This window comes from Pleurodeles waltl, chromosome 5 (assembly GCF_031143425.1).
Source record: "Pleurodeles waltl isolate 20211129_DDA chromosome 5, aPleWal1.hap1.20221129, whole genome shotgun sequence".
NCBI classification, from domain to species: Eukaryota; Metazoa; Chordata; class Amphibia; order Caudata; family Salamandridae; genus Pleurodeles; species Pleurodeles waltl.
In genome coordinates, this window is record NC_090444.1 from 757,288,734 (window position 1) to 757,315,226 (window position 26,493).

A 26,493-nucleotide genomic window follows, 5' to 3' on the forward strand; every position below is an offset into this window, starting at 1 on the left:
GTTTTCCTGTGATGAAATCCAAGTTCCTTGATGATTTAAGTAATGACCAGTTTTCACCATTCATGACATATTTTCCTTTTCTCCAGCCTCACTGTCCACATATCAAAAAGGAAGACGAAAATCGGATATAATGAAATTTCATGTACAAATGTGTTAAATCTCACAGCTTATGGCTTAGTTTCACCATTTTTATTACCGCTTCATGTACAAAATGAAATTGCATATCAGATTCTAGAATAAATAAGTAGATTATGAGTATTTCACATACTAAGGGCCTCATTACAAGTTTGGCGGTCTGAGGACTGCCATACTCGCGTTGACGGTCAGAGCGCCGCAGTCAGATTGGCAGGAACATTGTAATAGGGCTATTGGGACCGCCAAACTCGTAATGAGGCCGTAAATCTCATTTAAATCCCATTCAGCTGGTCAAAAATGGGCATGCCAAAGCATAGTTTGAATTGGAAGTTTAAAAAATGTAGAAATGCCCACAAACATGTATGTTTATGGGTGTCCCAATTCCAATCAAATTCTTTCCTACCATGCAAATCTTCAGAGATTTACTCCACCTGGTCTCTACTGTAATAACCCTTCTAAGTTGGGAAGAGGAATTGATCTCTCCCAGTTTTGGTGGGGATGTAAGGAAGGGCTTTCTGAATAAGAAAAATATTAAAAGCATGTATTTGAACATCTACTCCTCTGTCATGGAGAACTCACATGATGGGAAAAAGAGTTGAAAGAAAAATCACCTGACCTTCCAAAGAGTACACTTCGAAACCTGGATCTGACAAAGCTTTCCTAGCATTTTCACGGGAATGAGGTAAATAGCAACAAGGGGAAAAATGTTGTTTAGGCAGAGACGGAGATCTTTGGCCATACTTTTCCTACTTTATTTGTGAACTGGATCTTAAAAAAATAATTCCAGATCCAAATCAACAATTAAATGCTTAGTGATGCTACATGAAAATATATTTCCACCTTGCTTTTAATACTTGTCAATGTGGAACACATATGTCCTTAAGTCTGATGACTTTAGTGCAGGCAAGAATGATTCATTATGTTTACTATATGAAAAAGATTTTACTATTATTATGTGTGACTTTAGAAGTTTTTGTTTTATTTCTGAGTCGCAATGGCAAATCAAGGGTACTCTTGGCTTACTCCCGGAATTCAGGAGTAAGCTAGGAGTAAGACAAGAGTAAGTCACAGCAAAATCTTTTTGAATTGTGTCCTATGTGTTACTTAGAATTCAAACTGAATAAAGATTTGTACACCACTACCATATTATTGATTGGTTTCAGTTAATTTTGTATATTCACAATAATTAAAAAATACATAAATAGCCACAAGGAGCTACATACAATTCCTTATTAGCTAATAATAAATTATTGTGTATCAGAAATATTTACAGTATTTTCCAAGTGAATTACATATCAAAATACTGTGGGACGCTTTCTGTTCCACAGTTCGTAAACCACAGATGCATCAGTCAACACGTCCTCCCTGCTTAGCAAAGGTGCACACTACTATGAATGACTAACCATTTTACCTGAAAATATAGAATTATGGTCCACATTAAGCCAAGCACAATTGACGGTCTGCCATCAGCAATATCAGTCGAATTAATGTTGACCAGTTTTATCTGAAAGAAGGAAAATTATAAGTTGATTGTTTCAATGTGTCTCAGATTCTACATATACAGTTCGAGTTTCTTTCACATTTACAAATGCATTAGGTTTATATAATACAAGTCATAAATCATAACAACATTCAACATAGAATTACAGGCATATTTATGATCCACCATACATTCGCTGGTGGACTGCCTGCATGTTAGACAATCCACTGGGAGACTTTTCTTTTCTGCATAGGGCAAATATTCTCCTCAAGCTCCATGTTGATATAGACACGTTTGGCCATCCTCCTCTGTTACACTCTCCACTCTTGGCACTAAGGGTTCATATTAGACTGTTTTTTGTCCTATCTCTATGACTTCTAGCTTTCTGCCCAGCTGCTTACCCTTTGTCCCAAAATGGTTAGCCCTGTTTCTACACCTTTAATTCCCTCATGGCTTGGTGACATCAATGCATTGTTCTGTTTATCGTACCATCTCTGTGCATGTCCTCACCTTACCCTAAAATTGACCATTGTGCTGATGTTGTCTTCACATATGGTTTCTTGTACCATCTTGTCTTAATTGCAAACCAGCACTTAACTGTCTTCTGCTCATTCATGCTGAGCTCAGTCAAAATATTAATAATCTATTCCCAATCATCTTCTGCACCAGACGCTTTCTCTACTCCACCTGTGTCCCCCAATAACTTAATTATAAACCCCTTGGCCCAAAGCCTTGGAGATGTCTTCAGCTCAGGAAAGTGATGTGAATCATTTAGTTTAACCACAGCTACTACAGATTCTTCTCAATTCATAAAGGATCCGCTGTTCCCATTCACAAATAGAAAGCACTATTCAACACTCTGTTTTTGAGTACAATTGACTAATCTAAGAGCCTTGAGGAGGCCACCATGTGTCTCACTTTTTTGAGGTTGCACTAAAAGCCTCTCTTGAGAACCAATGCGGCTCATTTCATGTTCACTTCCAACCATGCATCACTGCATACAATCTCACCCAACATTGTAAAGAGTCATCAACCACCCAATGACATGTTTTATCCAATGTATAATTATCAAGATACTCTATTTAATTAAGGGCATTGCTTTTGTTCATTTCACCATACAGCAACATCTCACTCATGCCTTTCCTCTCAAAATGACATTGTTCTTTGGAACCATAAGCTGATCATGTGCATTACGCTTGCCTGAATGGCAATCCCGAAACAAGGAATGAATTTAAATATTAATTTGTGAAGAAACAGTAAAATTGTAGTTATACACTCTTTCAAGTAGTGTTCTACTTGCTTTTCCCATTTGTCTAGTGATTAACACCCTGGTGTCCTGGATTGATAGTGGATTTACAGTGTTTCAGGGGTATAATTTGAATCCTTGAGGTAGGTGTGAGTGGTTGATGAAGTGGGTTGGTAGGGAGAATTTGGAGGTGGTATAAGGCGTGGTACACTTACCCAAGGGCACAGGGGAAATGCCTGACTCCTCAACAGATTGTGTTTAAAGGATGGGAAGAAAACCCCAGGGTGTTGTGTGACAGGCTGATTGTCTGGCATATTGTTGTAGACATTGAAAGTTATAGTGTGTTGGATGTAATTGGTTGTTGTGACTATGAGGATGGTTTCTCACAAAGACTTGCATGAATGTTGCTGTTGAAGACTGGTGGTCTTTACAGGTGAGTTCACCGTGCCAACTGGCTTTGTCTGAGAGATAAAGAATCCAAGCATCCGGTCTGATCTTGATTTATTGCTACAGGAAGGGAATTAACATTTGCCGAGAAACATATTGCAATCACTTTTGAAACAAACACTGAGGGGGTCATTCTGACCCCCGCCGGCGGCAGAAACCGCCCGCCTGGCGGGAACCGCCAGAAGACCGTACCGCGGTCAAAAGACCGCGGCGGTCATTCTGACTTTCCCGCTGGGCTGGCGGGCGACCGCCAAAAGGCCGCCCGCCCGCCCAGCGGGAAAGCACCAGCAACGAGGAAGCCGGCTCCGAATGGAGCCGGCGGAGTTGCTGGTGTGCGACGGGTGCAGTTGCACCTGTCGCGATTTTCAGTGTCTGCTAGGCAGACACTGAAAATCAATGTGGGGCCATGTTAGGTGGCCCCTGCAGTGCCCATGCCATTGGCATGGGCACTGCAGGGGCCCCCATGGGCCCCACGACACCCGTTCCCGCAGAACCAGGCTGGCGGGAAGGGGGTCGGAATCCCCATGGCGGCGCCATGCTTGCAGCGCCGCCGTGGAGGATTCACAGGGGCAGGGGAAAACCGGCGGGAAACCGCCGGTTTCCCTTTTGTGACCACGGCTTTACCGACGCAGTCAGAATTGCCCTTGATGCACCGCCAGCCTGTTGGCGGTGCATCCTCCAGCCCTGGCGGTCCATGACCGCCAGGGTCGGAATGACCCCCTTAGTCTTGTATTTATCATTAATGAAAAGCCATTTTTGTGGCAGGGGGCCGGTATGTAGCCTCATTTGTAACATTTGAAAGACGTTAAATTAACTTTGACAGAACCACATCTGAATATACTGATTATCTACCCAGTTTCTGTGAGAACACAGGGGTATACTCATTGGATATTACTTATCATTCCTAGAATAGAGGGTTCTTTCTAAAAGCATCATGACAACATAGGTCCTGTGACCAACATCAACCATCACAATACTGATATCATTTTTTTAATGTTATGCTAATTAATGCATTATGAAATCATTAAAAAGCAACTTTTATATGGTACCTTAATAATAAGCAAGTTTGATTTCACGGATTAAAGCAGAGACGATCCATGCCAAATTTTCAGGATAATTTCTGAATATGTAAATGATTTGCATTTAGATTCGTTGGAAATACATCTTCTTATGTGGGTAACCTAAAATAAGTGGCATGGAGCAGGCCACCCTGAAACCAAGGCTACCCTGAACCAGAGGATCCAAAATGTGGCCAACGTACAGCTTGATGAAAAAAAAGCCTACCGAATTTTTATAACTGTAAAACATGTAATGCTGCAGCATTTATAAGCAATGGATGTCATGTTTTGCTTAAGAGGAATTTTCCATTTTTAATTTAAGTACTTTGCCAAAATTATGAGCATGCAGCCACCTCTAGGACATGAAAATAGCAGGCAATGTTATGATCCTTAAGTAGGCAAAGTTCTCCTAGTACTGAAAACAGCAACATATATTGTACTAACCGGTGATCCTCTGTATAAGGACTGCAGAAGGAGAGCACAAAAAGGAGAAAGGGGAATGTGTTACATTAACCATGGTTGTACCTTTAGAAGTCCAAAAGATGGTTAGGGCCATCACTCCCAGCAGAGCATGTGCAACAAGCAACTTCAGAAAATACATTTTGCAAAGCAAATGTATTTGTGTCAAGATAAGGGATATTGCTCATGCCAGGTCTTCTCACCTAAAGCAGCATCTGGAATTAAATGAGTAACTAATCCCAATGTCCATAATACATAACCCACTAGGGACATTAAATGCACATGGATTTTTTTTAACAGAATTCATCACACACGATTATTTGTTTGAGCTCTTTAGGACTAAATGTTTTTTTCCCCCCAAAAAACTGGACAGATACGAAGGGGGGCACTAGCCTATCTCAAAAACAAACAAATGGTGCCCATGACAGTATAGTGGCTGGCAAAATAGTGCCATGCCTAGTGTAGCTAACAGCCTTGTGGCCACCATGATTGGTGGCTAGTGCTAATTTTACTTTATAAGTGAATCCAAGTGGCCAGCATTAGTCATAAGTTCTATACTTTATGTAGGTGCATTCCATAAAACATAGTTTTGGATCACTGGCCATGCCCCAAATCCTTCAGACACATGCACGAGTATCAGAGCATAAAGTGCATATACTATAGCTTTTATATGCCATGGGCATTAATGCCCACTTCAAGGTAAGCGGTGAAAAGACCAATGTTATCCCTTTCAGTCCTTTGTGGCTTAAGCACATGCTGATCAGAAACAATATAGACACAGGACATGCAGTCAGAAGAAATTAGTTTTAGGGCTAGCAAAAGTATGGAAAGCTAAAAGAGGGGTACGAGCAACTAATAATAGAAGCAAATTGTCAAACAGTAACTTCTCTGTACGTTATTAACATACTTTTTCAATCTAATTTGTTTGGATTTCGTTTTAAAGAAAATCATTACACATGCAAGGCATGATTGGTTTGATTTACACACGGATGCATCCAAGTTGATCTTGGGTGCAAAAACAAGTGATTTGTGGATAACTTTCAGGAACCTCAATCAATGAATCAGTATCTGTAAACAAATGTTTACATACAGAAACTGAATTTATTTGAGCGCACAATGTAGTACTACAGTAGATTGTCCACATCCAAAATTCAGTGAACACCCTTAAGTGTGTATGCCTGTATGTATCAATGTGGTTTATATAGAGCACAAACCTAGCCTGACACTCTGTGAAATAGGAGTAATATGCGTACATTGTCAGGACTGGAAATCGATGGGAATATCAATATATCTCATGGGGGAATAGAGGAAGAGAAATATCCATTGGAAAACATATTCTCCATGTAAACCAAAAAAGAATTGTATTTTTTCTGGCAAATTCACAGATTCGCCAAACCTTCTCAGACAATCAGCAGGAGTAAATTTAATGTAAGTGTGCCCATGAAGGCTGTAATTACCATGTTTATTCCAGGGGATTTATGAAATCCCCAAAAGCCTAAAATCTGTGTATATATCGGAGATGGCAATGATGAGTTTACATTAAAATTATTTTTTTGCAAATCAGACACAATGTGAATTACAAAACAATTCAATTCATTAATTTCAAACTGAGTTTTGTTAAAAACAAAAAGTGCCCTCAGCAACTTAACATGATGTTAAAATGCTGAGGTCTCTATTCGTTTTCAGGCTCTTCTCTTCCAAACAACCTCCCCATATGGCCCATAGGTGACAGACAAATTATGTCCTAAGATTGTCAGTTGTGCTATCTGAGTCTCAGCATGTATTTTGCTTAAGAAATGTACACTCATATAACGGCTTCATTGCAACCTGTTGTTTATCTCCATTAAAGTTTTTAGAGTAAAACCTTTTTGTTGATGTCACATCTTTGTAAGTGTGAGTGAATTCCTATAACATATTTCACATAGCTATACTTCATAATGGATATGTGCCTGTATAAAACCATTTTCACACCATTATTTCTTTTAAGACTCTCTCTAAGATACTGGCTGTTGAAAAGATCATCGCAATAATAAAAAAATAATCGTAACCAATAGGAGCTAGAGTTCTTAGAAATATTTGTATGCATAGAGGGACTATGTTAACATCAGCAGCCACTAAAATAAAGGTCAAGTGTTTTTGCAATGTAGCTATGATCCCATCCACAAATGGCATAAAAGGTTAGTAGTTAACAAGAAGCCAAACCTTTTGCTGAAATACCGACAGAGACATTTAAATGTACTGCTCATGTGCTCTTTTTTACATATTAGGTGAATGGAATATTGTAACAATCTTAACTAATTTACTGGTTGTGTAGAAAGGTATGTTGGGGAATTACGTACCCACTATTCAAAAGGTTCGGTCAAAAAGATGTTGGTGTTTTTTACACTTATTTCTTTCTGATAGGGCCTTCCTTTTATACTGCGATGGTCGCAGTGCAATGTGGCCATTCTGTAGGATTTTCAGACCTGGTCTATTAACAAAAAAGGCAGGATTCGGACTACAAAACCAAACTACTATATGATTGTTTAAATCATTATATTTCACCTTTGTTCTGGATGGAACCAAAATAATTACATGCTGCTGATTCTTAAAAGATAGATGGAGGTTTATGGATGCAGTGGGTTCTGCTTCACTTTTCCGGAATCTTAATCAGCAACACTTAGTATATGTTAAATATTGGGTCTCTAGTTGGCAGCAGTATGCACCCTGTTCAAGTAGGGATCACAATCCTAGTCACAAAATACCCTAAATTAGCCAGTGCTCCTACTCTGGTAGCTTGGCGCAGAGCAGTCAGGCTTAACTGAAGAGGCAATGTGTAAATTATTTGTGCAATACTTGAACAATAATACAGTGATAACACCACCAAAAGTCTCCACACGAGGTTAGAAAAATAGATTAAGATTTTATAAATAAAATAAGACCAAAACGACAAAAATCCATCCAGCAAAATTCGAGATATGAATTTTGAAGGTTTAAGGCAAGTAGTGCGCTTAGAAGCAAATATCGCTCAGAGTTAATGGGTCAAGCTGGACCGGGCAAAGTCAAGAGTGCAGGCTACCCGCGATGGACTGCCAGCCAGATACAGGATCCACGCAGGCCCTGGGGCAAAAGTACCTTGATCCTGGTCTCAACAGCAAGATGTGTTGTTGGTCCCATAGCAAGTGAGGTGTTCAGGCGAATTTCTTCACACATCTGTAGCGATGCATCCGGTCCATTAGCAAAAGCGTCGGATCTGAAGTGCAGTAGTTTCAAATGCAATACACTGGGATCCTCCATGCTGTAGAGGTGATGCGTTGATCTACTCCACGCAGTGGCATCGATGTGTTGATTCCGGATGTGGTGGTTCTGAGTGTGATGCACTGGATCCGGTTTCCGCAACAATGGCGTTGCATCAATCTTGCTCTCACAGCAGATGATGCATCGATTCCACTGGAGCAAACTCCAAGGTACACTTTCATGGGTCCAGGACTGGGGAGGCACCACTTGGCAGGAAAGAGTCACCAGCAGATGAGCCTAAGGGTTGGAACAGGAGGGTTCTAAGTGTTTTGTGCCCCTTAGACTTAGGCAACAGGACACAAGCCAGCAAGCCCTTGTAGACATTCTGGGGTCAAGTGATGCAGTTCCAGTCCTTCTCACCCAGGCAGGGGAACAGCGGGCAGCATGGCAGCTTAGCAAGGCAAGAGCACAGCACGGCAGAGTCCACAAAAGCATCAGACCAGCAGAGTAGCATTTCTTTCAGCACAGCAGTTCTTCTTCCTGGCAGTGTGGCCCCATGTCCAAAACTGTACTAAGTTGGTGGTGTCAGGGGTTCAGTACCCAGCTGTGCCATTGTAAGGGGGGAGACTTTAAAGAAAAGCTTTGAAATGCACGAGGTCCCTGCCTATCCTGCCCTGGCTTGAGTCCCACTACAGGGGGGTTATGCAGTTCTTTGTGGTGGGACATACCCAGCCCTTTCGTGTATAAGCATCAGCTCCTCCTTCCCATCCAGCTCAGGAAGACCTATCAGTCTGATGATGGGCGATTAGGAAGTGAATGGCCCATGAGGCACACCTAAGCACCCTTAGTGTGTGGCTGTCTGGAGGGAAGGCAGAAGCCCAGCTGTCACCCACCCAAGATGTATACTGGAGACAGGCAGGAGGCACAGAATGGTTTAAGTAAGAAAAATGCCCACTTTCTAAAAGTGCCATTTTTAGATTTACAACTTAAAATCCAACTTCACCATAAGTTGTGATTTAAATTGTGAGTCCAGAGACACCAAACTGGAAATATCTATCTTGTACCAATTGACATTTCACTCATAAAATGCAAAAAGGTAATCCCAATGCTAGCCTATGTTAGAGATAGGCATTGCAGTAGTGAAAAATGACCTGGAGAGTTTTTCACTACTAGGACATGTTAAGCTTAAATGTACGTCTTAACTATATATAGGGTATATTGTACCCTGCCTTTGGGGTTGCCTAGAGCCTACCTTAGGGGTAACATATGTATAAATATGGAAGGTTTAACCCTGGCAAAATGTTTACCTTGCCAGGTTGAAAATGGCAGTATAAACTGCACACCCAGGATCTGCGGTGGCAGGCCTGAGACATGGTCAAGGGGCTACTTATGTGTGTGGCAAAATCAGTGATGCAGGCCCACTAGTAGCATTTAATTTACAGGCCCTGGGCACATGTAGTGCACTTTCCTAGGGACGCATAAGTAAGTTAAATATGTCAGTTGGGTATGAGCCAATGTTACCATGTTGTAGGGAGATAACAGACGCACTTTAGCAATGGTTAGGAGTAGCAAAGTGCTCAGAGTCCTAACGTCAGGAAAAACAAGATCAGAAAAATGCAGGAGTTAGGCAAAAGGTTGGGAGGAAGACCACTCTAAGGCTATCAGATCCAACAGTATACATATAAATGATTTATGCTCTTCTTACTAGCTCTCTCACAATAGGTTAGAAAAGGTCAGCCAATTGATTCCTTATCAAGAACTGTATGACTCAATCCTCCTTCTACTCTCGTAGTGAGTGAAGAGTCCACAGGCCTGAATGTTATCCACAAATGTCATGAAGCAAAATGCATAAAGAATCCCCCCAAAACAAATCCATCTGACACAACTGCAGACAAACACAAAAGGAAGAATTGAGGAATTGTCAGTTTGTAGAGTGCAAGTCACTTGGGCTCCTCATGATCAAACTTGCTTAAGGTACACTAGAATATTTTGCAACAACTGGCCAGGCCTCGCTTAGTGGTCGAGTATGTTTTCAGAAACAAGAGATTTCATAATTGTGCCTCTCAAAATGAATGTAGGCCTAAATAAAAAAAACATGCCCTGTCTCACTTTTTGCAGGAAGTGATGGCACTGAGGGGAGTCTCCACCAATCAGTAGTGTCTTTCTATCTGCACACAGGTCCTAGTCTAAAGCCTAAGTGTGACTTTTTCCTAAATTATTTTAGATAATCTCAGTGGTATTCACTTTCAAGTGAAGACAGGCTTTTCCCCATCCACAACAAGATGTGGACAAGATAATTCTTCAGTCCTAGACATTGAGCAATATTTCCATCCACAGATAGGATATTGTACTTGATCCATGAATGACTGAATGTTCATGCATTTTTACTGTGGATTTTGATGATCTCTGAGGGACAGCTTAGATCACGGCCTGTGGACTGACTGATATTCTGAGGTGACTATCTTCTTTTGCTGCCTTTGCTGAAAAGATCTTGTCCCGTCAAGTCTTTTCTCCAGCATGCCCCACAGAACACTATCACCTTCAAAGAAGTTAGTGATCCCAATGCCTTCTCCAAAATGTTGACCAACATTTTACCTCTACCTCCACAGTGTTAGTTTGGTGAGAAAGCAGACCGCAATAAGTAGAAACTTTGATTATGAGCTAAACTAACTGTATACTAGGGGCAGATTGATCTTTCCAAATTTGTTTTGTAACAATATTGCAATTTCCTGTCAGCAAATGGCTACTAGGATGGTATTTAATGTATTTAGGAAAAGGTAATGACTTCAAAATTGGCATTTCATTTAGAGAGTTAGAAAAATAATCACAGCTAGTCAACATAAGTCTGCATTTATTTCAAAAGAGCAATATTTAATGTTTGCCCCCAGAGTGGCAGTTGCCGGGTACAATGTTTGAATACAGGTGCAAATGTAATGCAACCTTTATCCACATGCCATGTACGTCACTCTTGAAGACTAAAGCACCACTACATTTATATGAATAAATCTTGGGTGCATCATGGTAAATAGATATACTTTCTGTTTTGATTGGGCTGTATATTCAATGTCAGAGGTCCACGCCAGACAGTAGAGTACATATGTGTGAGATAAAATATTACTTTGTAACTCCTGCTAAGAAAAACCTCATTAACATACCCATGGTAACCGTTGCAGAGTTATACAGACAATGATTCTGCTAGTGCTTCTTTCCAAAGATTTTTTTGCTAACTATAGCTTTCATCTTTTTCATAGTGCCAACTCAGACACATCTCTGTAATTGGCACAACAATGCAGGTCCCTTTCTGGTACAATATATAATCGAATGAGGTAAATCAATGATTTAGCATTCTGAATATGCCTCATCATGCATTAGGCATAGGAAGTAGCACATTCGTATATTGAACAATTCTAAGACAAACTAACCCGTCTTCCCTCCAGGAACTTAAGAGCGGTTCCAATATTGGACACCCAATGGATTCGTCTTATCTGGCGTCCCTGCTCACATGGCTGAAAAAGGGAAGGAAAACAAAGGAAAACTATCAATGACTGCTCATAGACACCTACTGCATTAACACACATTATCCTTTGAAATTACTAAGGGTGACAACAAGTATGCCAAGGAAATGCTGCATAGAAATTCCATACTTTATAGACAATTTTTTTTTATTGTTTTGTTCAAAATATTTAAATAAATAATGTATGATGATTTGTTTTGGGTAAAGGATTAAGTTATGGTGATCAAAGAGTGACATTTTACACGTTATCAGTCAATTATGTGAACAATCAAAACACCAAGTCAGTATATATTATGGCAACCAGAGTTGACATTAATGAGAAATCACCTACCCCCCCATCTGTTCCAGCCATGGTTTGTTATATTAGTATTCACCTATCATTTGGAAGACCGGGGATACCATTACAAAATGACAGAATTTGCGAAAATGCAATGCAGCATGACTATCTACCTTTTACTCTACAATCCTGCAATGCCTATGTTTGAGCTTTATTTGTCAAAAATGATACAGAACAGGACTTCCTAAGTCCTAGTGGTTCAGACGTATTCACAGCTACGAGTCTTTTACAGGACAGTGCCTTGTTCCCTAACACAAGGAGACACAGGGCTTCATTTACGAGGTCCATGGTGCAGGGCGAAGCAACAAGTGCTTTGCTGTGCTGCCCAGCGCCACCAGGAAAGTGTAGAAATGCACAATGTCTACAGGATACAGCGCATTTCTTTCCCCTGCCCTTCACTGGCACACAAATTGCTGCCTTGCGCCAACACAGACACCCTTGCACCATGGTGCAAGTATGCCTGCGTTGTGGGGATGACTGTTTTGTGCAGGAATGAGGGACACCTTCCCGCACAAAAACAGTTGCAAGAGGTGGTTTCCTCTTTCTATGTGGGCTGCAATTTGCAGCCCACATAAAAAGAGGAAAACATGGGGAGAAATAAAGATATTTCTGCCTGTTGTGTCATTCTTATGCCACCCTTAAGGTGGTGTAGGAATCTGAGCCATTCCCAAACTCGTAAATATGGGAATGCATCAGACTCCTTCTAATTCCATGGGTTTTAGGTGGGAACACCCCAAGCAACACCCATGGAACACCCTTTTCACACAGTGTTATGCGTGAAAGGGGTGCATAATTACAAGGCCATGAAAAGCCATGCTACCGGGCTTTGCGTGGCCTTGTAAATATCGACTGACACACTGCGTCATCAGAGCATAAAAAAATGAGGCCCACAGTTCCATGGACTCACTCTGTGAATAAAGTCTTAAGTAGTTCTCAATAATGCAGAAGCAAGTTAATACTACAGAAAAATCACCCTGCAGTATCACCATGCCTGACCAAGTTTATGCCTTACCTGTTATATTGTTCACAGAAAATATGAAAAATAAACATGGTAACAGATCTGTAGAATTAAGCAACTGATACAACTCTGAAATTATTAGTGTATTGGTTTCAGCGGGTTTTAATAATTTCAGATTTGTATCATGATAACTTAATGAGATAGTCACAATAATTAAGATATTATTTCTTAGACCCTTCTTGAAGTCTTAGCTTGCAGCAAATTTTATTTTGCAAACCACCCAACTTTGGGTTTATGAAGTTTCATTTCCAGTAGGTTTTTCATGAGGCCATGGGCAAAAAACATGCGAAATAATGGCCTGCTTCATGAATTATCTGACATTATCTTAGAGACTGGATAGGTTATGTCCAGAAAACTATTTATGTGTAGACAACAGCCATTTTAATTGCAAAGGCTTAAATGAAGGAAGGAAATTTTGTCAATATAAAAAAGGCATTGGTTCTCAGTGCTGTCCATTGAAAAAGATCAGAAATAGGGAAACATGATTGAAAGGTGCTGTTTTATTATCACAAAGGTTGGATGTTCATATACCAGTAAATATTTTTATTTTTTCTTGAGTTAGTGTGAAAATGTGCCAGGTACTTTTCCCTACATTCGTTTAATGAAATACTTTTCGGGCTTTCTTTTGGGGCCAACATACCTGAGTCTATGTCTGCTCTATCTAGTATAGCAAATCACAATTTCTACATTTAGCACTTTGCAGTAACCTAACATTTACTGCACAGCAACCCAGATGTTGAACTTTTTCAGGAGTTACTGTTCTTGCCTAACGTGTTAAAGATTTTGCTTCTTAATCTCAACATTGAAAATGTTTTTGAATGATGTACCCCATTTGAGACAAGATAAATTAGTCAGGCCTATTAGAGATTTTAAACATTGAGGAGCAATGTAGTAGGTAAGCAGCGATGAAAATGTATGAAATGCCACTAACTGCATTTACATATTTATTCAGTTCCTCCAAGATTATTTCCATAGACTTACTCATGGCAGCAAAGTTCCTGAGGCCTTCGGAAGAGTTTACAAACTAATAGGGATAATGAAATACACTACCTCTCACGCAACGTAATTTTCAAGGAAGCGAAATACTATTTTTTACAAATTCACACAAACTTAACACAACAATTATGGTGGTAGTAGGAAAAGCAATACAAAACTAAATAAAATGTGAATGTATCACAAATGTGCTTTAACAGCTATGTGAGAGTTTGACATAAAATATGTTTTGCTCAATATTTCCATTTTCTCTCCCTAGGACCCAGATGAGGAGCAGTGAAGCTCACGTTGCTCCAGTATCTCTGGGTTGATGCCAAGACAATATATTTCCTTCCCAGTCTGGGCAACTACATCCCATGGAAAAGTGACATAAAATCATTTCTCCTCTGGGGAAACCACAATAAGAAGAACTTCGATGGGCAGTAGTATGAAAACGTTTGCGATCTCCTGTTCCTCTATGCAAAGGAAATGAACATCTCAGCTATGTAATTGTGTCAGTCAGACAAGGGTCTCTAGTTTCTTAAACACTTTATTTGCTCAAGATGTTTCTTTATCCTATCAGCACAAAGTTTACAAACTGTATTTTTGAGAAATTAGTTCTTCTTCTAAGTAACATTCTAGCAGGAATTTTGAGATATTCATCTTTTCTAAATAGGTTGTGCATTGGAATGTTCAGGTTGACTTTCCTATCAAAGACAGGGGAAAATACACAAAGGCAGCAGTTAAGCCGAGACTTTGATTAAAATATCTTTAAGCATTCTTTGCAGAGAATAGTCACTTGAAAAACTGTTTTCAATATTTGTTCTTTTAAATTAACCACCTGCTAGTAGGTCAAGAAAAAAGATGGATCCACCAGCTCTATTTCTCTCACACAAATTCATGAGCACGCACATACTATTATGATATGATATGTTATAATGTGGCAACATGTTGCATGGCTAAAAGAAACTATGAATCAACAGAAATGATTTTAAAGTATTTTTGTACCAAGATAACAATAGTTCCTAAAAGAACCTACCAGTTTTTGTCCAGATAAAACTTCTAAAAGGGCCAGCAGCTTCACTCCATCTTTCATATCTTCATAAAGATCATTCACAACCATTGGAGGATTGCGCTGTAAATGAAAAACCAAACAATTAGCCATCGCAATTCCGATACTACAATGCTATTTTCTATTTGATTCAAAAGTGATCACAGTTAAGTTAATTTGCAAGTCTGCTACTTATTCCATAAAGAACATTTTATTCACCTAAAATAGTAAACATAACTTCCAAATCAAGGGCAAATTTACAAAGTGAAAATGTATAGAACATGTGGCAGGAAAACAGTAGTTTAGTAAGGGTTGGTGGTTGTCTTTCTCGATGCCTCCATAAGCACATGGTCAACCCCCCATCTAACGTTTCTTGGGGTAAACAACTTAATTACTGTATGGTCAGTCAGTCAATGTATAGCGCACCTACTGCATCATCATGTATTCAATGTTTAGAGCACCTACGTAGATATGAAAGCCAGCTTTCCCACCATTTTGTGATTATAACCAGAAAACACATGAGAATATGAAATTGTATTCATAATAAGTACCGAAAGGTTTTGGCTCACAAAGAAAAAGTAGAAGCCTGAGCTTCAGCATACACAGACATATGTGTTTATATAAAGGTACAAACAAACAGGATTTACAAACTGTGTAAAAATGTAGACAGGTACACATGTTCAGTGCCTCACCATTTTGTTCTGCATATTGCCTACTCGCACCCTCTGTGCGGCTGAGAAACAGGCCAAATACAGCACCTCTGTAATATGGCGAATGCCTTTTGGGAGGAGTAGCATGCAGTGGAGTAACTCAAGAAGAAGTGGCTGAAAGACATATGGCAGCTGCACTGCTTGAATGTAGACTCAACTTAACATTTTTGATGATCAAAATAAATAAGGAATTATTGTTCAACATCATCTACATCTACATCTACATGCAGCACAGCCTGGGCAACCTAGAGATACCAGTAGCATGGCAAACTCAGTACCCTAAATCTCTCTCTCCCTCACCCCAACAAATGACATGCCTCTTTGTAATCCCACTCTCTCCAGCCCCTGGGCACCCATGTCTCTCTTTCCTTACCTTCCAAATCTTCCATGCCATGACTGATATCTTTCTTGTGGGAAACTGATGTCCACAAACTTTATTTTTTCATGGAATACTTGGTAAGAAACACCTTCATCCACATACCACTTTCACCACTGGGGGTCGCAAAGCAGTGTCAGGAGAGAATCCAGGAGTTGCAAGCTGCTGTAGTTGACACAATCAGCCACAGAGGAGAACTTCAATGATGGCAATGACATCCAATTGTCAGGATCTTGCACCCAAGGTTGTGATGGCAGACAAGCTCTCCTTTCTACTCTTTATGGCCTGAATCCATTCCAGCTTCATCCAACACATATGCAACAGTAGATTACCTCTGGTACTAGTCTAGGGAACTCATTTCCACCTGATGGTTCCTCCCTGTTGTCTGATTACCCATAATAGTGACTCTATCTCCAAGTTTCACACTCCCTTAGTTAGTCCAGATTGTCATTGCTACTCTCAGCAGCACATGATAATGCCACACCTTCAGAGCATGGCCCTGCACTACATACAACTATGGCCAGCCTAAGATTGCAACCCTCGACTCCACCTAATGGGGTAGGCTCAGACAAGCATCAAGACATGGGCAATGTCAGATTGGAAATGTGGAAGAAGTAATGTTTCTGGCAACTGGAGGCTCTCAGAAAGTCTCTCATCTCAATGTAGTAAAGCCTTGAGACATTCAGCTGGACAATGAAGGAGAGACTGCATTAGAACACAGGAACTAAAAGTGAATTATTATAACCTTATTTGTTTGAGCAATGTTAAAGGTTTTGGTTCATCATTTTCTTATTTTGTGTTATTTTCTGTTGTTGGCACCGTACTGTTATGTTCATTATTTCATACATTGTGGAATTTTGTATTCCAAAAATGTGGCATAAAAAAAAGATAATGATGGAAGATATAGGAAATGCCCAATAATATATTAAGTAAATAACTAACAAATTATTTTTCATCAGAATATTTCAATTTAACAACTAATCTGGAAAAAGGTGTCTTTAAAGAAGTTCCCATGCAGTGAATTCCGACTAATTTTCCGTATCTGATCAACTTTCTTGAAATTTAAATGTGCTTCTGCTGCTAAACACTAGTCCGAACTATTAAGTTTCCCTGTGTAATTGCATACAGTGAGTTGTACTGCAAGGAGAGCGAAGCATTGGCAAATTCAGTAATTCCGGCCTTGGCAGGTGGTGCAATGGTTACTTTTTCTTTATTTTTCATTCCAAATAAAAAGAAGTAAAACAATAGAACATACCAGAACCAAATGCTTGTAATAAACATTGTAAACCTGAGACAATTAATCATCCCATGTAATTTTAATAGAACAGTCTGGGTGCTTCATAGCAAGCAGCTACACTTAGAAATAGAGTACAAACTTTTTTCAGTTTTAATGCACATTACAGGAAAATAAAGGCCTGAATGTGAGTTTGACGGACGGTACTCAGTCCATCAGTATTGCAGAGGGTGTTACTTGTGCCATTCTGTCAGATGAACGACTCTTAAATTTAAAGACTATCACCGACCCAGAGGTCCTCGCTGCACATTGAAGGGATTTCAAGTACAAAAAGATTGGCAGAGGACCACCATCAGTTTTGACAGTTGTTCACCATTTTTCTTGTTTTTTTCAGAGACAAACTACCAAAGTTGAAGGTTGAATCAGAAAACAGACGACAATGATTCCCCCCCCCCCCAAGAACCTGGTAGTTTTCTTCAAGGGTGTGAGGCCATTACTATTTTTCTGCCCCGCCAGGGTTTTCCTGGTGGTGATGTACAGGTTAAAAAAGACATTACGTTGTTCAACTATATCATGCAGGCGGGGTAAAGCTCTTCCTCTGAGAGTCTATACTCCATTGGACCCTCAAAGTACTTTTTCCAATGATGGAGCCAATGGGTGCTCTGTCAATAGAAAACTTAGGGGCATATTTAAAAGCCCCCAGCGTCACCTTAGCACTGCCATAGCCAATTTTATTTTACTCTAATGCGGCTCTAAAGTGGCATTTTCCCCACGCCATATTTACAAAGTGGTGCAGTGCATGCATTGCACCATTTTGTAAACCCTTGCGCCACATTATGCCTGTGCCAGGCATAATGCATGGAAGTGGGGCGTTTACTCGTTCGGGGGGGCGAACAAATGGAGAGTTTTCCTTGCGCCCTTTTTTTTTGGCCACGTTTAACGCCTGCTCAGAGCAGGCGTTAAAAAAGGGCATTCCATTATCTATAATGGGCCCCTATGTACCAAATTTCGGCGCTACTCCTGCAGAGAACATCAATAGTGTAAAAACATGATGCTATTGCCCCCTATCCTGCGCCATGGTGTGCCTTATTTCAAAAATGGCACATACATGCTGGCGGTAGGGGGGCTAAGGGGTTCAAGGAAAGTGGTGCTGCACTAGGTGCAGCACTACTTTTCTTATATCTGCCCCTTAAGGTCTGCCCATCTCTAAATGAACTAATGACTTTGAACTACTGTAATCTGATAACATAGTTTAAAGAAACAAAATGACAAAAAAAACTGGATAAAGAATGGAAGAAAAAAGCATTGGTAAAGTAAAGTGTTGACCCAAAGGCCCATGCAATGAAGTGAACTTTTTGGGTGGATAATCATATGTGATCTGGCAAAATATGGCCCTTCACAGTGTAAGTGAACCATTGAGTGCATGGTCCCACGCTGTGAGGTTAAGTGGGCTGAAGCAATTTGTGATTGCCAGTTGAACAGACAATTTAATGAAGAGAGCTAGCTAAAAACACTCTTTCTTTAGGTCTGGCATTAGCAATTACATTTGACTTTACTACAAATATATATACGCAGACACACACACACATACACACACACACACACACATTATAGTTAGGTATGGTAAAAATCAGAAATCCACTGAAAAAATAAAGGTTAGCGTGATGTTATATTTAGGATAACATTTTAATTTCTTTTTAAAACACATAAATTCACTGGTTCTAGTTAAATCAAGTAACTATAACTTGTGAAATCACCATCCATAGTGATGTCATTAATGATGTAATTTCAGGTGTCATGGGTGATGTTATCAATTATATCATAAAACATATCTCGAGTGATGTCATAAGAAGTGCATGGTGAGTGCACACTTTAGAGCTACATGATTTAACTACAACAGCTGAATTTTAATGTTTCTTTAGGTTAAAATGTTCATTCATTTCTACACTTTTTTAACGTAAAGTAACATTAACATTTCCACCACCTGCAGGAGAATGACTCATCACTTAAAACTGTTTGTGGCATGGGGTTGACCACTGTTCCTAATAACCAAGTTTAATTTCCCTAAAACTATGAAATGGAGTTACACCAAATAACAGAAAGAATGCTTTCCGTGAAAAGATCTAGCTTTCTGCCAAATTTGGAGTAATTCCATTCAATCTTATTGGCTGAAGCTGTATCTAAAGATTCTATCAAAAATTGCATGGGGAAAACACATTTTTGGGACTCCCTCCTTTTTCTCGGCCTCACCTTGAAGGATCACCACTAATTTTCTGGGAAGAAGCTGAAGTGGAGGAGACATTTTTTGCAAATGATTGGTCAAGCAATGCCAAAGTTATTAGCAAACCAAAAAATACTATTCCTATTCACATATACATAAATATGTAGTCACTGAATAAAAACAAAGCTTAAAGTAGTGTTATAGTTAAGTGAATATGTCAGTGACAATATTAACATTTTGAATTAAAAAGAAACACATAAATTCACCAGTTAAGGTTAGCAGAGGTAACTCATTTGGTGTAATTCTGCTGAGCAGTTTTAGCAGTATTGCTGTTCAATTTCCCTATCAGAAAATGAATGGGGAAATGTGTTTGGGACCTTCCCTTTTTCTCAACCCCTGCTTAATGTATATGTATCACGCTGAAACTTTCCAGGAAGGAGCTGAGGTTGGTGAGACTTTTTTTGGAAAGTTTCTTAAAGATTCATCAAAAGGCACTCAAGTTATTAAAAAATAAAAAAATGTTATGGAAATGTAGTCCTAACTCTAACTACTCATTGTCGACAGCTACATGGTAATATACATTAAATTACTTTTTCATTTACTCTTAGTGCCTGACAGCCAACCTGATTAATCTGTTGGTCTGTTTTTGTGTTACACACATTTTTATTCTGCCAGTTATAGCATACCTTTTGGGGCAACAGGTCAGCCATGTATGTTGTTTGCTAACTTCACTGTGGGTACTGGCATTCTGTTCTGCTCTTTCACAAGAAACATGCCTAGGCACAAAGTAGTTCTCTTCGTTACCATGGACTTCTATATCAAAGTACGCTTTTTGAGACCAAAATATATATTTGCTTTTAGCCAATTTTTCTAATATTAACAAGGGCCCTGCATCTCCTCCAACAATAAAGTTGTTTTTGAAAATTACAAGACTATGCAAGCACTTACAAACAGAAATACTGACAGCCAATGCTAGACCGATTGGCTAGGGGTATACAGAAACTAAACACCTTTCATATAATATCGCTATACACGGATGATGCATTCATACACCCGATCGATGCCACCGGTCTCCATACCCCATTTAATGAATCTCCTGGGCACTTTTGGGGAACTGTCAGCCTGCAATTAAACTGGTATAAATCATGTTTGTTTCCTCTGACCCAGATACGCACGCTGATTAGGGATACACTCCAAACATACTGCTTATTATGGTGTCATAATTCCATTAAATACTTGGGCATACAAATTTACCACTTGGTTGAAGCTTTACATGATAGGAACCTAGGCCGTGGTCTTTGCTCTATCTGCACTTCCCTCATCTTTTGGGGCTCCCTGCCGCTGTTGCCACTAGGGAGGGAGGCAATAGCCACAATGCTAATACTCCAGAGACTATTGTATTTCTTTGCCGCCTTAATAATACTTTTGTGAGTTAAACGGTCTACTGCTATCTTTGATATGGGGGACAGATGGACATTGGGTTGCACTGAACGTACTCCAGCATCCGCTTCTGGAAGGGGGTTTGGGTGCTCCTAACTTCGAGCTCTACTATGCCGCAGCACAATTGCAGTGGCCTGCATGTTGGCTCGATACATCCCCCAACCCAGAGAGGGAGTTAGCATATGTACATCTTTTACACCTCTTTACTCGTGGCTCTCAGATCTCACGCACCTATCATCTAATGTAATCACCTTAATGAAGACTGCTCTCACTTGCTGGAGCCGATAAGTTCTGGCCAGCACTGGAGGTTCTCTGTATTCCCCATTTGATCCCTATTGTGCAGATGTCACGTGGGCAGACACTGTTTAGGATGCATGATTTAGCCCCCTGGGTGGAAGCGGGAATAAGTTCCCTGGGGGATCGCTTCCAGGATGGAACTATTCTGTCATATGCTGACACCATGGAACGCTACTCTTTGGGTCCGGGACACTTCCTGACTTATCATGCCGTGTACAAGCTCCTCTGTGACACTTGGGGTGTGGCTGATGTGGAGCCCTCCTATCGCCAATACTACATACACTACTATCAGGCATTGGTTGCACACGAGCCATATCTTTTCTATATGCAGCCTTGATAACTAGGAGTGGTGAACCTATGGAGGCAGCCCAATCTAGATGAGATGCAGTTCTCCCGCAACTCCTATCACTACAGAAATGGTTGAATACACTAGAGCAGGTGAAGCTGGTGTCCTGCAACCCCAAATTTCATTACACCCAGTTCAACTACATACATCAAGCTTATTCATCTCCACAGCAAATTAAGCGCATATTCCCCTCCTCTGCCCCTGAGTGCCCGAGGGGAGGCCTGATTGAGGTAAACTTCTACCATGTGGTCTGAATGACCCCCTCTACTGGTCGCAAGGCACATTATCACAGTCCAAACATCTCAAATTACAGAACACACTCTGAGCCTCACTCCAGAATCCTGTCTACTAGGGATCAGTTAGAGGCCCAAGGACAGGTACCTCCACAGATTCATTGATCTAGCATTTACACTGTTCAAGCAACAACCTGTCATGCAATGGAAAGCGCCCAATCCACTGTGTGCCTCTCAGCTGCTTCAGACAGTATTGCAACGGGCAAAAGCAGAGGTGAGCACTTTGAGCAAGATGAGAGACAGAGGTTAACTATGCACTGGATGCGAAGTATGGGATGTCTTTATAGTGCGCATCAAGGCTAAAAATGACAACCGCCCCACATGAAATGACAATCCCTACTAACATGTTGCAGTGCCTACACATTCAGCCAGTATAAAATCTTATCATTGGGTTGACGAAGGATATAGTTGACCACTGTTTTCTGAGTAAACCGAGACTTAGGCCCATATTTATACTTTTTGATGCAAAACTGCGTCTGCAAAGTTTTGCACCAAAAAGTATAGCGCCGGCTTGTGTCATTACAAAGCGCCAGCCGGGTTCCAAATTTATGGAATCCCACAAGCCGGCACAAAGAGTGGGCAAATGTCTGGGAAAATTACGCTAGCTGGGTGGAGGTATTGAGGAACGGGGTTTTGCACCAAAAAATTACGTAAGGCAGGTTAGAGCCAAAAAAATGCCTCTAACCAGCCTAGCATCATCTCTTGGCACAAAACCATCCATACCACAGGACTCCTGTCTTATAGAAGACAGGAGTCATGCCCACCACCCCAGTGGCCAGCACAGGGGACAAGGGTCACCTGGGCATGGCCATTGCACCCAATGCCATGTAAGGGGGGGGGGGGCATTTGTGGGGGCCCCAATGGCACTTAAAAAAAAATTGAGAGACTTACCTCTTCTAACCCTACTTACCTGGGATGGGGTCCCCCCATTCTCTGGTATTCCTCTGTTGTGGGTGTGGGGGTGTTCCTGGGGCTTTGGGGGGGCACCTGTGGGCTCTTTCCATGGTGTTTGACAATGGAAATGGGTCCACTGGTCCCCTAACGCCTGCTCTGACCCAGACGTTAAACAAGGGCGCTAAGCAGGCTTAACGCCATTATTTAGGCCCGCCTCCCTCCCGTGCAGCATTTTTGCACAGGAGGATAAATAAGGTGCTAGGGCCTTAGAGTCATTTTTTGGATGGGAATGCCTCCCTTGCATGTCATTGACGCAAGGTGGTTTCACGCATCCAAAAAATTACTTTAACTCTGATATTTTGGTGCTACACGGGTCTAGAGTCAAACTATAAATATGGAGTTATGCTTGCGCATATTTGAAACATGCAGAAATGTTGTATGGTACATCCCAGTGCTGTTGTACATGCTTTGTTTTAATATCCCTTTTCTTTGCTCTATTTCTCTTTTGTCCTTTATTTTATTACTCAGGAACAACAGTCTCCCCTCTCTGGACAACACCCTATGTATGTACATGACCTATGCCCCACTTTCTGCGATTGTTCATACTTACATTGTTATTACTCAATAAAAAAAGGCCGTTTGGCTTTGCTAAAGGTTGTTTTTGGACGAGCTACCGGTGCTTTTCGATTAAGTAATCAATACTCTTCTCAGTTATCTGTGCTTAACTTAGCTGAACAACAAAAACAATTTCTTGCTATGAGCTTCCATTAGAAGTTGTCAGTACTAATGCCGTTTGCACGTCAAGAAGACTTCTCCTTTTTTGCCCTCGTTGACTAGGTATGGCATGATTTCATCATCCTTTTAACTACATGAGCCATTATTTGAAAACACGCAGGAAAGACTCCTCCCTCACGACCACACACAACTGTCAAAAACTGTGGTTCTGCAAGTGGTTGTGCAAGCATCCTGCGAGGCTTCCCGGTAAGTCTATATCTCTGTCCACTGCAAGTGGAGGAATAAAAAAACAATAAACCGCCGCCCATCCCACCCCTGCAACATATCAATCTACGGAAGGGGTTTCCCTGCATGCCAACACCACTCGCTCGAACCTGCTATATATATTCCACTGATCTGTCAACGATTACTCAGGGCAATCATGTATAACGTATCCACATTCTGAGAGGTTGTTTCTAGCTAAAAATTCTTGTTCAAATAACTTTATACTCCACATGGGAATAAGCGGTTTTCAGCACCAAAGTGTTCACTTACAGATGAATCCAATAATGAACATTTCATGACAGAATATTACCCGTATCACATATACTGAGCACTGCAGAACTGATTCTAGAGTAGGTGAAGAATTTGAGAAGAAATATTTTACCACCTTACTGGTGAATTAATGCTCGTCGCTGGCAAGTGCTTCTTTTGGATTGAAATACAGCAGTGTAAATTGACACAGCTAAAGCAAACAAACAGACCATAACACAATAGTATACTCAAAGTTAAGTAACAACACAAAGCATAAAAGGACAAAACTGTAAAAACTGAACTCTGTGCAAAAAACACAGTGCCTAATTATAATCTCGGCAGACGGGTTACTCGCTACAAATGTTGCCAGTGCTTAATTTGTAAATAAAAATATGCCGGTGCCCAACGCCCTCCTCTTAAACACGCGGCTGCTGCAAATAAATGAGCGAACATGGAATACTGAGGCAGCGTAATCCTGAAGCCATCTCGGGCCCCTTCAATCCATTTAAAGCCACTCCCTGTCCCTTTAGCTCACTCTTGCAGCTCTCTGCTTTCTCCCATTGAGACGCTTTTTCATTTTTCTCTTCTTCCGTTTTTTCCATATGTGTCTTTTGCTTGCACTAAATGCTTGAAGCAGAAAAATAAGGCCCTCAAAAATAAGTGCCGGTGCTCCTCAGTGGAAACCACCAGCTCAAATTAAGCACTTAATGTGGGGGATATCCCATCCGCCATATTACAATTCCATTATATCCTTAATCGTAATACCGTGGACAGAATATCTGTCACATTTGTTATGGAATATTCCATCCGCCAAGATCGTAATCAGGTTCACGCTCAGTATAAAAGAAAATCTCGCTGTGCACACAAACACACATCACCAGGACAACAAAATGACGCACAACAAATATACACAAACATGTGAAAAAGGGCCAGATGTACAAAGCTATCTTCTGGTTGCAAACTGTGAAATTTGCTTTTCCAACCACAAAATGGCTTTGTAGCATGTACCATCCCTATTTTGCAAGTTGGTAACCTATTACAGACTAACAAAATAGGGTTTGCAACTTGCTATTAGAAAGTGGTGTTCCAAGGGCGTCCCTTCCTAATTGCGACTCGCAGGCCCATGTATGGTTGTTTTGGGACTGTGAATGCGGCCACAAAACAATCACAGTTACCACTAATTTGAAATTAGTGGTAATCCATTTGCAAACAGGAATGGGTCCCAAAGGGACCCCTTCCCCTTTGTAAATGGGGGAACCAACATTTTTTCAGAGCAGGCAGTGGTCCCACAGACTACTGTCCACTCTGAAAAAATGAAACTAAAACATTTCATTTTTATTTTTGAAATGCATTCCGTTTTCCTTTAAAGAAAGCGGGCTGCATTTCAAAAAATAACTTCATCTTAAAAACAGTCACAGACATGGTGGGCTGCTGACTCCAGAGGCCACCATCCCTTTGAGTTTGGCCATTCTCAAATAGGTCACAAATTGTGACCTGCCTCATGAATATTAATTAGGCCAGCCCCTTGTGACCCATTTGAGAATTGTAAACAATGTCTCACAAAATCGTAAATTGCGAGTTGCAAAAAAGGTCATACATCTGGCCTTTGATTTTATAATACAGCGCTAAAAGGCATTTGCATAAAGCACTGCCTCGACTTACCACGAGGACATGAAATAGAGCCAGTAAAAAATGTTTTGTGATCTGGACCTATTTATGTGGTCATTGACCTTAGCTTAAAGAAATCCACTTTACCATCTAAAATAAATGAACAATACCAACACTAATGATACTAGACTAAGAAACCAACTGATGAGAAATAGAACTTGAAGAATTAATGCACTACTGTAAATTATGTACCTACAGTGGAGAAATAGTGATGTATTAGTTCTAAAGACATCAGACAATACTCCTGAGTACCATGTTTTTGGACTGTTGCTTTTCTTGAATTCCACTGATGTCTTTTGAGGGTGGTCTTTTTCTTTCAGTTTATACAGTCATCCAAATTCTCTGGCTTCCTCTTCTCCTACCCACTAAGGATGAATGAATTAATTATGTAATTCAATTTCTAAGGCACTCATTACAAAGAGACACCCTTTGGTTGGCAAAGATACCCTAGAAGTGATTGACACTCACTTCATCACTTAACCCTTCGTACTAGAGAATCCAAACCCAGAATCCAGGTGAAGGGTGGTTTGCTTAATGGTGTCTTCCTGTTGCATCTTCCTGTGTTACCTTCTCCATTTTGAGCTCATCAGGGTCGAAGGCCAGAACCTCTGCCTTGTTTCACCACCCCACATACTTGAAGCATACCATTTGCAGCTCCTTTTGTTCTATAACCTACATGCATTATTCAACAGAATCACTTATTTCGGCCCTCTTGGTGTGATAAGTGAGTTAGGTCAGGCAATCTCCACTCCTGGTACAGTATGACTGACTGCCCGTTCCACTAGGTTGATCCATGCCACACATAGGTTGACACCTGAGAGCAAATAAAATGG

At 40.6% G+C, this 26,493-nt stretch overlaps 1 protein-coding gene across 1 annotated transcript in view; it reads right to left on the reverse strand.

Annotated features, from left to right (window-relative positions):
• Positions 1 to 26,493, reverse strand: part of SYNE1 (spectrin repeat containing nuclear envelope protein 1) — a 1,478,055-nt gene that overhangs the window by 1,171,678 nt on the left and 279,884 nt on the right. Inside the window, exons 4-7 of the mRNA XM_069234720.1 lie at positions 14,922 to 15,017; positions 11,464 to 11,547; positions 4,811 to 4,831; positions 1,547 to 1,639 (exon numbers count right to left, since the gene is read on the reverse strand). Of these exons, the coding sequence (XP_069090821.1) occupies positions 1,547 to 1,639; positions 4,811 to 4,831; positions 11,464 to 11,547; positions 14,922 to 15,017 (294 nt within the window). The remainder of the gene's footprint in view (positions 1 to 1,546; positions 1,640 to 4,810; positions 4,832 to 11,463; positions 11,548 to 14,921; positions 15,018 to 26,493) is intronic.